The sequence below is a fragment of the Phyllostomus discolor genome, chromosome 4 (assembly GCF_004126475.2).
Source record: "Phyllostomus discolor isolate MPI-MPIP mPhyDis1 chromosome 4, mPhyDis1.pri.v3, whole genome shotgun sequence".
Classification (NCBI taxonomy): Eukaryota; Metazoa; Chordata; class Mammalia; order Chiroptera; family Phyllostomidae; genus Phyllostomus; species Phyllostomus discolor.
Genome location: NC_040906.2, coordinates 37,982,264 through 37,995,673, shown reverse-complemented (window position 1 = coordinate 37,995,673; position 13,410 = coordinate 37,982,264). Strand labels below are relative to the sequence as shown.

Sequence of the window (13,410 nt, the reverse complement as noted above, 5' to 3'; positions counted from 1 at the left end):
ATAGAGAAATATAAAGAGGGCACCACCACTTAATGGAGTGATCTCTCTCAGGTGTCTCAACAATGTCTTTATTTTGGGGCTGCCCTAATTCAAGGTAAGCAAAATGAATACCTATGGTTGATCAACATCAAATCTCAGATTTTATGATTCTCCAAGTCCTGACCACCATAGTAACAATTCAAACTTTATTTTGAAGAGTTCAAGCAAATTCATATGATAATGAAATGCTGATTCTTGGCCCAGGGAAAAAAGAATGATTTCACTTACTCTTGCTCCATCATTTCCAGCGGTGCCTTCAGCACCTTTCTCTCCTATGCCGCCCTGGGAAAACACAAAACACCATTTATTCATTTTGTTGTCTTCCCCATGCTTCCATGGAAGCTTCATGAGTTGAGACTTATCCCCTATGTTCATGGTTTTATCCTGTTGAGCCTAAAACAATGCCTGGCACTGTATATTCTCTCAATAAATATATATTAAGAAAACGAGTGACTTTTGACTCAGGAGGGTAGAAGTAAAAGCCTGCCGAGGAAATCACTAACAATCTAAATGAATTAACTAAAAAAAAACACAGACTTACTCTGTCACCCTTGGGGCCAGGGGTTCCTGCAATTCCTCTTTCTCCTGGCATACCTTGAAGGCCTGGTGGGCCTGTATCTCCAGGGGTCCCTGTTGGTCCTGGACTTCCCTAAAATGAACCAACAATAAGTAAGATCACTTAAATATTCAAGTTGAACCATGAACCACATGGAATTACTACTTTGGTAGGTCAAAATTATAGAATCTTAAAGATTTCATATGGTTTAATCAAGTGCTTATATTTTGCATTTGAAAAAAAATGCCTCTGAGCTTATTAAAAAATATCAGACCTACAATTTTGATTGCTCATTTATGTTTTCAGCTTTTCTGTTTGGAAAAGTTAAATACCAATTCAAATAAAAATGACAGAGCTTCCTTTGGGGAGGTAACATCATGTGATTCTGCTAAAGAAAGAAGACATTACATTTTAGAGAGTATTTCATTCTCTTTGTAATAAACCCATGACATTAAGCTGGATTTCAGGCTCAGTCAGTGTATTAAATGGAAGCAGATCTTAGGCAATCACCCTGGGACCTTAAAGATGATAAGGATCTAATGTTGCATAGTCATGAGAAGTTCTATTTCAAATGTTTGCACTGAAATTGAATAGTCTTCTACTAATGTTAAAATGGCACCCAAAAATAAATAGTACTGATTTTTGCCTTATGATGTATTGTATTTTTGGATTTCAAAAACAATACACTTTCATATATTTTGTAAGCAGAATTGTGGAACTCGAAAGAAGAAAATAGAACATTCGATTAAAAATACCTCCTAATAAATTAAGCAATTTTCTGTTTATCATTTTTGCTTATAATGGAGGTCATTAATCAAATTTATATAAATAAATATTAGAAATAGGTTTGTATATGAGAATGTATCACTATGCATACTAAGCCATAAATCCCATCACAAAAATGAGACTCCTTTTTAGCTGACTCTAATGACTAGAAAAAGCCTGGTAGGCACTTAGGTGCTCATTACATATTTGTTGAAGAAGAAAATTATGTAATTAAATAACTTGGAAAAACAAAAGAAATAAATCCTAGTACCATCATGTGCTTATTGAGCAGTAATTTTAGAATGTTTTACACAATGAGCTCACAACGGCACTTACTTTCGGACCATCTGGGCCATGTCCTCCAGCGATTCCCTTCTCACCGGGGAGTCCGGTTATTCCTGGTTCTCCTCTTTCCCCGGGATTTCCTCGTTCTCCCTAGCACAACATCGGGATGTCAGACAATCTCAGTGCTTAACCTCAAAATGGGTTAAAAATGTTCCTGAAAATCTGAGAAACATGACTTCTGCTGGGGAAACATTTAGAAATGAACAACTAACTATTGAGGCTCAATTTTTCAATTTAGTGATAAGAAATAAACTTGATGTAAAAATATACTAGTTTTACGGCACAAAATATTTCTCATAAGATTGATTTTCATCAAGTAGAAGAATTTTAATGCTAATACAGCCCAGTTTAAGATAAAAGGTGCTTTTTTAAACTGAAGCCAATGGAAGCAGAATTAATCATAAAAGAGAAAATACTTACTCTAGGTCCCAATGGGCCAACTGCTCCAGGATCTCCAGGAACTCCCTGTAAAGTAAATTTTAAAAAATTGGAAGAAAAGCTTTGAGCTAAATTTTATATATTTATTAGAAACATTTCTAGATCATACACCCAATTTCTTTTAATGTACTACTTGATGTCTGACTAGGCCCAAACTCTTAAAAACAGAAAAATGTGTACACTTTTATAAATAAGAAGATATCACATATGTTAGATGAAAATATTTTTCCAGTAAACATTTATAACTGAATACTGATTTTTGGCAATGAGAACATGCAAAATGTTATCTCATAAAGATAATACATTAGTTTTTTAGAGATTAAAAATATATACTAAAAGCCTGTGCTTCCTAATTAAATATAAAAAATATTTCAATATAGGAAAGTGAAATTAAAAGCAATGAAGTGCTGATCTTTTGAATAGAACAAATTCAACACAATTTAGTAAATATTTCTTAAACATATAATATGAAAAACACACTCTACTAGTAATTGTGGGTTAAAAGTAGTACAGTGTGGCTATATGAAAAGTTTGTTCTTAACTAAAGAAAAGTTTGTCACTTAAAATTTCTTCCTTTGATAAAGATATACCATAATCACTGTATCAAGTAGGCCTCTGGTCTTATCCCTTGAAATTATTCTCTTCATTGATGTGTGATCTTCCTAAAACTCAAATCTAATAGTATTATCCCTACTTAAAAACCATCCATTAGCTTCCCATTACTCTAATAATAAAAACAAATAGGACTCAGACTAAGACTTTCCATAATCTGACTCCTGATTCACCTCTACAGCCTCACTTCCACCCTTGAATTGTACTCCACATTCCCGACTTACAGATTTTTTCTCTCTGCCTTCATTTGATCAGCAAGTCTTTGCACTTGCAGTTCCATTTCCTAGTGCATGTCTTTACCTTTCCTCCTCCCCACTTCCCATCATTCATTCTTCAGATCTCATAAAAGTTATTAACTTTGTCCAGGAAACTTTTCCTAATCCCCCAAATATGAACTGGTTGCTCTTCTGTGTTTCTGTACCCAGTGCCTCTCCTGCCATAGCATTTAGGACTATTGTAACTGTCTTCCTGCACTCTCTGTCTCTTGCTATAATATAATGTCAGGGCAAGTTCCATGTCTGTCTTGTTCAATTGGTTAAGGCCAAGGCTAAGCAGAGCTAAGTGCACAGCTCTCAGCAGATATTAATTGAATAGCTTAATGAATGCATGACTCAGAAAAAAATAAATGAAATAATCTATGTGGGTATAAAATGATAAAAATAAAATAGTGTCTGTTCATAACAGTTTACAAAGCTTCCAGTAAAATTCTATAGCCCAATTAAAGATATATTTAGTGATTAAGCCTTTAGAAGCATTTGATCTAGGTTCAAATCATATGAGCTATGTGACCTAACATCTATGTGCTTCTTTTTTTCCTCATCTGTAAAATGGGTATAATAGGAGTACCTAGTACACAGGATTGTTTTGAGGATTGAAAGAGATAATATATGTAAAATAAACCAAAACAGAGCCTCATGCATAAGTGATATTGTGAACTAGTGATTTTTTAATAATTCTGTTATTTTTATTTAAAAGTTTACCTGATCACCTGGCTTTCCACCTTCCCCAGGAGGCCCGGGAGGACCAGGAAGCCCCTAAAACAAAGGGAAGAAAATAAAACTGTGACTCTGTAAAAGCTGAATAGGCCACCAGTGTTAACAGTTTTTGTTTTACAATTCATAAAGCCTTCATGACTATATCGTCAAGCAAAAGGTATTGTTCAAACACAAGTTAAGCAAAACAGACTGAGAAACCTCCATCTTCTAACATAACATGGAAGCTAGGTTACAGGCTGAGATCTTCATTCACACACATTTAGCAAAAACAAAACAAAGAACATAACAGGTAGTTTTTCATATCTGTAGATTTGAATGGCTCTGGAAACAATGTATTAGGCTACTAGATTACTAATGGATGTCAGTCTTAACAGTTTTTCCCCCAAATTATGATTAGCCATGCTGTTAGATAGTCTACATATCAATATATGATTTAGATAAATCATAAAATTTTATTTAAGAAAATCCTTTAGGTACTGTGCTAATAAAATTAGATAAGCCTTAAAACAATGAAATAAACTTTGTTGAGCTATGAAGAACATTTTGTAATTTTTAATTTGTTAATAGCTTTGGGTTTCAATCAGTTTTTTGGGGGTGAAATCTATTCTTTCTCTTTGAACAAAAATGTTTGATTTTATTCAAATGTCTACCTTATTTACTCAAAGAGGGAAGACTTGGAAAATTGTCAAATTTCACATCATTTTGTCATCTCTTTGCATTTCACAAAAGCAGTGAAGTCAGTGGAAGGAGACGTGAACACCTGAATCCATGCGTACCTGGAAGCCCGTGGGGCCTGGGGGGCCCTGCTCTCCTCTCTCCCCGGCTAGACCCTAAGCCACGAAAGAAAGAAAACCATGAAAATCAGCAGCCAGATCTCTGCACTTGCTGCCTGTTTATGTGAACCACTGGAAGTACTTCTATTTCTTTGTATTTCTTCTAATCACATGTTTTCTACTTTATCCAGATAATAAACTAGTATTAAAAGTCATCCAATGGTCTTGTTTGAAGTCCCTTCTAGTGAGAAAACATCTAAAGCCAGCAGAGACTGATGACAAGTGTTTATTTTTTGATCCAAACATAAAATGTCTGGAGCCAACCATAAAATCATAGGGAAACTAGATAAATTAGAGATGGAAAAACTCATTACTTTCATACATCTAATCTAAAACAATAATATTTTCCCTGAAGTTTATTTGTCATAAAATTAATAATCAAACCTTCAAAACTAGAATAACTAAAGAAAACAAAGCTAACATTTTAACACAATTGGCATTTTAAACAAATAAAATGCCAAAATATTCTGATAAACATTTAATTTGAAAATCCTAGGCTAGGATCAAACTATACCTCAAAGAATATTATTCCTTCTTATCCCTTCAATAAAAACTAGTTTAAGTTAATGTTTATAAGACACATTATTAGAATAACATAGATATTACTGAATATTTTTGTTTTAAATAAAATACAGTATTAAATGTTCATCAAACACTATTTTCCTTAGTTGACATATTTTCTAACAGTAATATATAAAGATGATTATATAGCTTTTCCTGTGAATATTTGAAATATTTCTGTGAATGGTTTAAAATGAAGAGACCAATCATTCTATTTATAAAAGGCAGAACAGGCCAGCACAAGAATCAAAAGAAAAGATGTAACTGAAATTCTTCAATCTGCACTTCTTATTGACATCCCCCAAAATTCATCATAAGTAAAGTCTTGGACAAACATCAATGAAAACTGCAATATGAGTGTATTTTTGCTAAAAGATCACATACCGGGGGGCCCACAGGACCAGAAGGGCCAACTTCACCATCTTTTCCAGGAGCTCCCTAATATTATCACACAGAGATAATTGGTGAGATGGAGACCATGAGAATTTGGATAATTTCATATTTTTTTCTTTAGCAAAAAATGTATATTGTTACCCTCTGTCCAGGAACACCAGCATTTCCTGCCTCTCCAGGTTTTCCAGGATCACCCTTAAAAAGTAAAACAAATTTAAATTTCAATACATTTGTTAAAAACATGGCTGTTCTAGGTGGGAAACAGGTGGGAAAGATGATGAGATGACAAACATATCATACATTGTACTCACACTGCTACCTTTGGGGCCTGGCAGACCCATACTCCCAGGCTGCCCTCTGATTCCTATGGAGCCTGGAGGACCTGGTCGGCCATCCTCCCCTGGAGCGCCCTGCAAATTGACAGGAGTGATGTCAGCTGTATGTAAGTTCTCTCTAAATATCACATTATCCAAATTGTTACTTGCCTTTGCTTACAATAAAACTTCTATATGTTATCTGATATATTTTATCTTAGTGAATTACTATAGAACAGTTGTGTATTGAAAAAAGCTGCTAAAGTATTTTGACTATTTAGAACAGAGATTGTATTCTTATTCTATACACAGGCCTCATCTTCATGTCTCTGTCTCTGCATACTTTCATATAAATAGAGGAAACTTTGTTCCCTTCTTTCATTTACTTTGGTTTGCGGTAATAAAAGCTCAGGACTTGTATTTCACTTTTGTGGTATAAGAGAAGAGACCAGAATATATAAGCTGTCAAAATTCATACCTACTTTTCTCTTAAATGTATCAAATTGGAAGCAACATCAAGAAATAAGAATGTTTCTTATGAGACAGATTCCAACATTATTAAAAATACATCATTCCAACTTTTTCATTGATGTCAGGGAAGCAATTTTAATCCCAAACATTTATTTCAATAAAATGTGATTAAGTTTTGGTCAGTTTGAAATTATGCAGATCCTAACTATTTGCTTCCAGGGCACAGGGCCTTTTAAACATATAAACATGATCAGCATCCACATGATCAAAAATAGTAACCTCAAATAAGTTACTAATCTATTAAGAAAAATTAATGGTTGTGGATGTTGTTTTAAATTGCTTACCAATGGTCCAAGTTTTCCTTCAGGACCTTGCACACCAGGATTTCCTGTCAGACCCTGAAAATTAAAGTAATTGTCAGTTTGCAGCCAATATACAACTGAAGATGCTAAAGAGTAAAAATATCATTGCATTTATGGGATCCAGTTCCACTTTGCAATTCCCACTCTCAGTAGGCTTAGCTTCCTTTAGACAGACTCACAGGACCATCATGGGCCTCACCCAGCAGATTTCAGGACAAAGGGCAGACAACACAGCAGGCCAAGAGGGCAGCATTAGGTGGGATTGTTCTTCAGGAGGGGTCCTAAGAGCACAATATCCAGGGGCATCCTCTAAGCCTCCTGCAGTGGACAGGCCAGATGTGAGGGAATGAGTCTACATGGCGGGTGCAGGAGCTACCCTGGCTTAGAAATCTCATGTAACCACTATTTGTAACAGCATCTCCGACATAGTATACTGGTCCCAGCAAGAAAAATGTGCAGGTATGTCACCCAAAATCAGAAAAGCTGAAGCTATGCTCCCACCATATTTGTTTAATTTATTCATAGCCCCTCGAGGCCAAATGCAGTCCGACACTGAGAATCATTTTTTTTACTATAAGCACTGTTGACTGGTCACTGAGCATTCCGCCTTTCTCAAGTATCTCAGGGAAGAATATGTAAGAATATATAAGCAAAGATGAACCCAATGCCAGTTTCTCATGTAGAAGGAGAAAGGGCTATAGTAGACTTTTATTCATAGATCTAAATCTAGGTTCAAGATAAGAATTTACATTGAGCCAAAAGTATCTTTTCACACAATTCTTTGCATAATTCCTTTCTCTCTAAGAGGCCTTGTTGACCTTTGAATACAAGAGCAATTCCAAAGTTGAAATAATATTTCAAATAGTATTTTGTTAAAATGAAATTTATCAGAAATTCTCCCAGTCAAAAAAGTCAGACGAGTTGTTTATTGTCAAGTAAACAATGATAAAAATTGACAAACAGTATTTTTTTCATGTAAAGTGGTAAAATTATCAATATATACCCCTTTGAAAAAGGAAGGCCAGAAGTTACTGAGTTTTCTATATATGATAAAAATAACAAAACAATATTTAAAAAATAATGAATCAGGTTAAAGCCATAAAAACAAAGAAATGTTCCATGGTATTAAAATGAGCTAAATAAAAAAAATAAATTTAAAACTATAAGAAAGATCACCCTGGCTGGCATAGCTCAGTGGATTGAGCGTAGGCTGTGAACAAAAGCATCACAGGTTTGATTCCCAGTCAGGGCACATGCCTGGGTTGCAGGCCACGTCCCCAGTGGGGGCCACATGAGAGGCAACTACACATCGATGTTTCTCTCTCTCTCTTTCTCCCTCCCTTCCCCTCTCTAAAAATAAATAAACAAAACCTTTTTAAAAACATAAAAAAAATATAAGAAAAATCACTCTCAGTGAATTCTCAGGCTGTGTTCTTACCCGAGCACCTGGAAGGCCTGGTTCACCAGGACGTCCTGGGTCCCCCTGGCCTCCTTTAGGTCCCGAAGAGCCTACAGGACCCCTCTCCCCTTGAGCGCCCTGTTCCAAAGCAAAGCAGAACACATCGGAAAAAGAGTATAGGGAAACAAAAGTAAGCATATATAAAATTCTTGTTTTACAAATCAAAGTATTAATATAACATACAAATACTTTATCAAAGTAGTTACTAAGACTTCTTTATAAACAATGTCACTTCACATTTTATTGTAATTTGGATTCCTTATAGAATGGTGGGTTTTTTAACCATTATCTAGTGAAAGTTGTGTTTAGAGACTCACTCCAGTTATTTAGATAAGGAAAAAAAACACAGACTTTTGAAAGAGCCTAAATTTCAAGGTAAGGGAAAAATTACACATCAGCTAAAGGAAAGGTCTGTGACCTTTTCTTCTCAGGAATTTCCCTGGCAAGTCCGAAAACAAACTCCCATGCACCTCCGACCATCTTCACCCTCCACCCTGCAGATCTCTACAATGCAGAAATTGCACAAGAGGGGTTTGGCATTAGGCCTGACCTCTGTGTCCAACTCTTTTCTGGATCTGGACCCACATAGACCAAGGCTAAATCACCATGCTGGACGATGGCATCCTTTGGAGCATTGTGAGTGTCAATGTTGATGAAATAACCTCACCTTTGGTCCAGGTAAACCATCAGAGCCCGGAAAACCACGATTGCCAGGAGCACCCTACAAATGACCAAATTTGATTCTTAATAGTTGTTCTGTTCTTTTTTAACTTATAATGAGTGGATAATTTTTATTTTTAGTACTATAGGGTTTTAGAAGCTGTGATCAAGCCAACATGGCAAGAGATAAGCATAGAAAAAACCTGACTATACAGAAGAAATCTTAAATTTTAAATAATATATAAGTACTGAGCCAAAAAGTTATTCAAATCAAGAAATATTCTAACAATTCACTGTAAAATCATACATACACTGATATATAGATATGAGGCAAAAAATGGCATCATCTGCCACAATCAAAATGTCAGATATAAAGTATAGTCTTATATGCGAAGCCCTTTGAATTCTCTGAAGTTTCATACAAATGTAAGGTGATATTGTGGTTACCCCTTTCAGGCTTGTTTTCATTATATTCTGATCACAGCAACCTCTCATGAACTTTGAAATCACTAACCACCTAATCTAATGTCCCATCACAGTCATGTACTTGAAGTTACTCTCTGCCATATCACCCTGTTATTTTCTAAGTGCATTTGAGGGCTGGGACCCCAGTTTTCCTGTTCACTGATTTATCCCAAGCACCAATATAATAATTTAGCATCACACAGCTGTTCACTCATTATTAGTTGAATTCATTAGCTAAGTGAATGAATGAACAATGAAGAGTTGGCTCCTTTAATTCACAAATTACCATACTGAACTGTGCACTGTAGCCACAAGCATTTCTCTTAAATTGTTCTTGCTTTCTTTACTATCCCAGAACTTATTCCCCCAGAACTATAAGAATTTATTTTATTATTCAAATTTTACCCTTTCTCCCATTGGGCCAGGAGGACCAACTGTTCCTGGATCACCTCGGGGACCTCTTTTGCCTTCTTCACCAGGTGGGCCTATTGGACCTTGAACACCATGTGGCCCCTATTTAAAACAGAAGGACGGTTGCCAGAAAAAGCCATTAGACAAAAGAGCTACAGCAAAAAATTCATTTAATAAAGTCAGTCATAAATCTTAACTTATGTTAGTTAAGTTATTCCCATACACAGGGATTATCATTCTCATAGTTATTATTTTAAACAAAAGTGTTTTAGGCTGTCCACTTCTAGACAATATATATGTTCTCCTTGTCATAAAAGAATGAAGACTTACTGGTTCCCCTTTGGGGCCAGCTTCTCCTTTGAATCCTGGCACTCCTGGGTCACCCTGAAATAAAAATATCTTTAGTTGTAAGGAGCAGGATTTTTAGCCAGTCCAGCCTACTTTAATTAACTTTAATAAATGGGCTTTGAAAATTTTCTGGTGCTGAATAAGTATTAAATAAGTAGCATATATAATCATTTTTAAATTTTGAAAATCTTACAGAATGTACATGAATTTTTGTAAAATTCAATATAATTTGGTAGCAGTTTATTTATTTTACATTGGTCTTTGAGCAATTTTTTAAATATTGATTTTTATCATGCATACTAAAATAATTACAATTTTTAGTTATTATTCTAATTTAGTTATTATTCAAAATCAGAGCTAAACAAAGACAACTTCTATAGAAAACCTACTTAGGGTTTACTTTAGGAAATAGACTTATTTACCCAGATCAAAATAATTTTATAATTTTGTTCTATCTATTGAGAGTTTGACAACTTCAAATAAGGCACTTCATCTTTGACTCCAAAGGGTTTTAGGGTTTTGTTTTGTTCAGAGTTTTATGTATGTGTGTCTTTGAATACCAATTACAGTTTGTGTTGTAGGAACCAGATTGCTAAATTGTGAACATGATAAAACAAAATGTAAAATATCAGCAACACTCATGTTTTAATAAATCTGTCACCAGCACTTAAAAAGGACTTATCAGCACAAGCAAATTACTTGGAACAGAATCCAAAATATTTGTTTTAAGTAGTACTAAAAAGGTTTTAATTTTTATATATCAAACTGAAACATATGTAAACACAAGTTTTCAATCTGTTTATTTCTTATGGGTTCATCACAATATTTGTCCTAGAAATAATTTCTACAAAATATGGAAACTCATTAAATATGAATAGTATGTTGAAATCTCTCATCAAGTACCATATGATTTCACTTATATATGGAATCTAATGAACAAAATAAACCAACAAACAAAACAGAAACAGACTCATAGATACAGAGAACAGACTGACAGCTGTCAGAGGGGTAGGCGTTGCAGGGCTGGGTGAAAAAGGTAAAACAATCAAGAAGAAAAAAAATAAAAACCTCATAGACACAGACAACAGCGTGGTGATTACCAGAGGTGAACTTCATGGTGAAAGAAGAGTGGGGGGGAGGGGGTTGAAGAGGTTATAGAGGGGATAAATGATGATATGAGACTTGATTTGGGGTGAAGAACACACAACACAATATACAGTTGATGTGTTACAGAATTGTACACCTGAAACCTATATTAACCAATGTCACCCAATAAATTCAATAAAAATAAATAAAAATTTCAAAAGGAATAACTCTCAAGAAATAAGTTTGTTGAATCCATTTTTAGCCAAGACATCGTTATAAATTCCCATTAAACCTTCACATTTCCCCATGATGGCTTGCTAATGCTTTTATAATGTTTATTATTCAACTACTCATAAAATTCTATGAGGTGGACCATGCAGTTATGGCCTTATTTTAAATGAAAGAGCACTAAAATTCAGCATAATGAAATAATGTTCCATTACGAATTTAAACATCAAAACTGTATGCTAACATTTGCTTTTACTTTACAAAGAATCCTATCTCCATTTGCCTTCTTCAGATAAGTCACATTATCTATATCTCATTAAAAGTTATTTCTCTTGGTGGTCTCAGTTTGATTACACTAATGGATAAGAGTTGTTTTAACATTACCGGTTGGCCTCGAATTCCTGGAGGTCCAGTGCTACCCTGAGGTCCTTGCGATCCAGGGGGCCCTGCCAAGCCCGGAGGACCAGAGGCACCCACAGAGCCCTATCAGAATGCAAGAGTGACATGATGAGCAGAGACCTAGTTACAAATCTACAGCCAACGTCCAAAGCACTGTGTTTATTTAAACTTGATGTAGCATAAATGCAGTTGCTTACCGTTGGGCCTTTGGCACCAGGTGTACCATCAGTTCCCACAGCACCCTAAAAGGTACATGAAAGTTTATACAATATTAAGCCATATCTAGGGTAGTATCCTCAGATGCCTACCCATCTTCAAAAAGGAGGCAGGAAAAAATTACAAAAAAACCTGACTACCATTATATCATAAAAAGTCACTTTTATGATGTTTTCCATAAAATAGTCAAAATATGAAGAGTTTTCAAGGGAAATGTGGTTTCTCAGGAGTTGTAAACACTCATTCAGAAATCAAACTGGATGTAGTAAAAAGATAGCCTTTGTTCTGATTTATAAAACATGTTCAGCTCTAGGAACTTACAGGAAGACCTTGAGAACCAACTGGACCTGGTGGCCCAGTTTCACCTCTTTGTCCCTGAGGACCTTCAGGACCTCGTGCCCCAGTGGGACCTGCTTCTCCCTAAAAGGGTGCAAAGGGAAATGTTAATTTGATAAAAATATAAACATGATATGATCCAAAGTGGATTACTTATTTGGAATTTTACATTTTACACCCAAACATTTAAGGGAGTCAAGATCACACGTTGGTTTCCGGGGGATATGTTCCCAACCCAGGAATGGACTCATCCTTCTACCCCTTCAGGTATAATGATGTTTGCCTCATTATTAAGAGCAGAGCAAAGCAGTCAAGGCAACTGATAGCTCTCCTTATTTCTGCCCCAGAGTGTGGTCCAGATATAGTGAAATACAGGATGTGTAGTTAAGTTTTAATTCAAATAAACAACTAATTTTAGTATAAGTTTGTCCCATGAAATATTTGGGATATATTTATACTTAAATTCATTCTTCATTTAACTGAAATTCAAATTTAACTGGGTTTCTATATTTTATCCAACATATTACGTACCTTTGTATGTCTAAACCCTAGAGGGACCTGGACGTGAAATTTTAAAACTAAAATTCTAAGCCTTAGGGAGCTCATTAGTATCAACAAAACATATAAAATCTCTATTCAGTTCCTAGTACCCTTCAATAAAATGCAAAGAATTGGATGTGGAAGTTTATTCTTCACCCAAAGAGCCAGAGACCATGGAAGAACCTTACAGGTATATTAGAATCCTGTTAAAACCAAAAACCCAGGAATTTTATTCTGGGGACAGTGTTGGATAGGGAAACAGTTTCTGAGAGAAACTTTTGCTAGATGTTCAACTTTGTTAAGCAGTTTCCAGTAGCCAACAGCCAGTACTAGGAAAACCCAGGAAGAAAGGGAAGTACCCAGTGAACGGCTATATAAACTGTGATTGCTAGTGAAGTCTTAACTAGACAGAGTAGGAGTAGAAATCACTTTCTGCCAAGTTACAATCCTGAATATAGTGAGTCTTCTTTCCTTAATTCTTTATCCAGAGCACAATTTGAGGGTGGACAGTCCTACAAGAAGAGGGAGGGCACTTTGCATATTTTGACCAAGGTACACAGGGAAGTTGGGCCCTCCTT

The 13,410-nt window shown here is 35.3% G+C and overlaps 1 protein-coding gene across 1 annotated transcript in view; it reads right to left on the bottom strand.

Annotated features, from left to right (window-relative positions):
• The window catches only part of COL5A2 (collagen type V alpha 2 chain), a 141,550-nt gene that overhangs the window by 26,357 nt on the left and 101,783 nt on the right, over window positions 1-13,410 (bottom strand). Inside the window, exons 19-35 of the mRNA XM_028508718.2 lie at window positions 12,278-12,376; window positions 11,938-11,982; window positions 11,726-11,824; window positions 10,010-10,063; window positions 9,674-9,781; window positions 8,811-8,864; window positions 8,123-8,221; window positions 6,667-6,720; window positions 5,849-5,947; window positions 5,679-5,732; window positions 5,529-5,582; window positions 4,527-4,580; window positions 3,736-3,789; window positions 2,126-2,170; window positions 1,697-1,795; window positions 581-688; window positions 268-321 (exon numbers count right to left, since the gene is read on the bottom strand). Of these exons, the coding sequence (XP_028364519.1) occupies window positions 268-321; window positions 581-688; window positions 1,697-1,795; window positions 2,126-2,170; window positions 3,736-3,789; window positions 4,527-4,580; window positions 5,529-5,582; window positions 5,679-5,732; window positions 5,849-5,947; window positions 6,667-6,720; window positions 8,123-8,221; window positions 8,811-8,864; window positions 9,674-9,781; window positions 10,010-10,063; window positions 11,726-11,824; window positions 11,938-11,982; window positions 12,278-12,376 (1,233 nt within the window). The remainder of the gene's footprint in view (window positions 1-267; window positions 322-580; window positions 689-1,696; window positions 1,796-2,125; window positions 2,171-3,735; window positions 3,790-4,526; window positions 4,581-5,528; window positions 5,583-5,678; window positions 5,733-5,848; window positions 5,948-6,666; window positions 6,721-8,122; window positions 8,222-8,810; window positions 8,865-9,673; window positions 9,782-10,009; window positions 10,064-11,725; window positions 11,825-11,937; window positions 11,983-12,277; window positions 12,377-13,410) is intronic.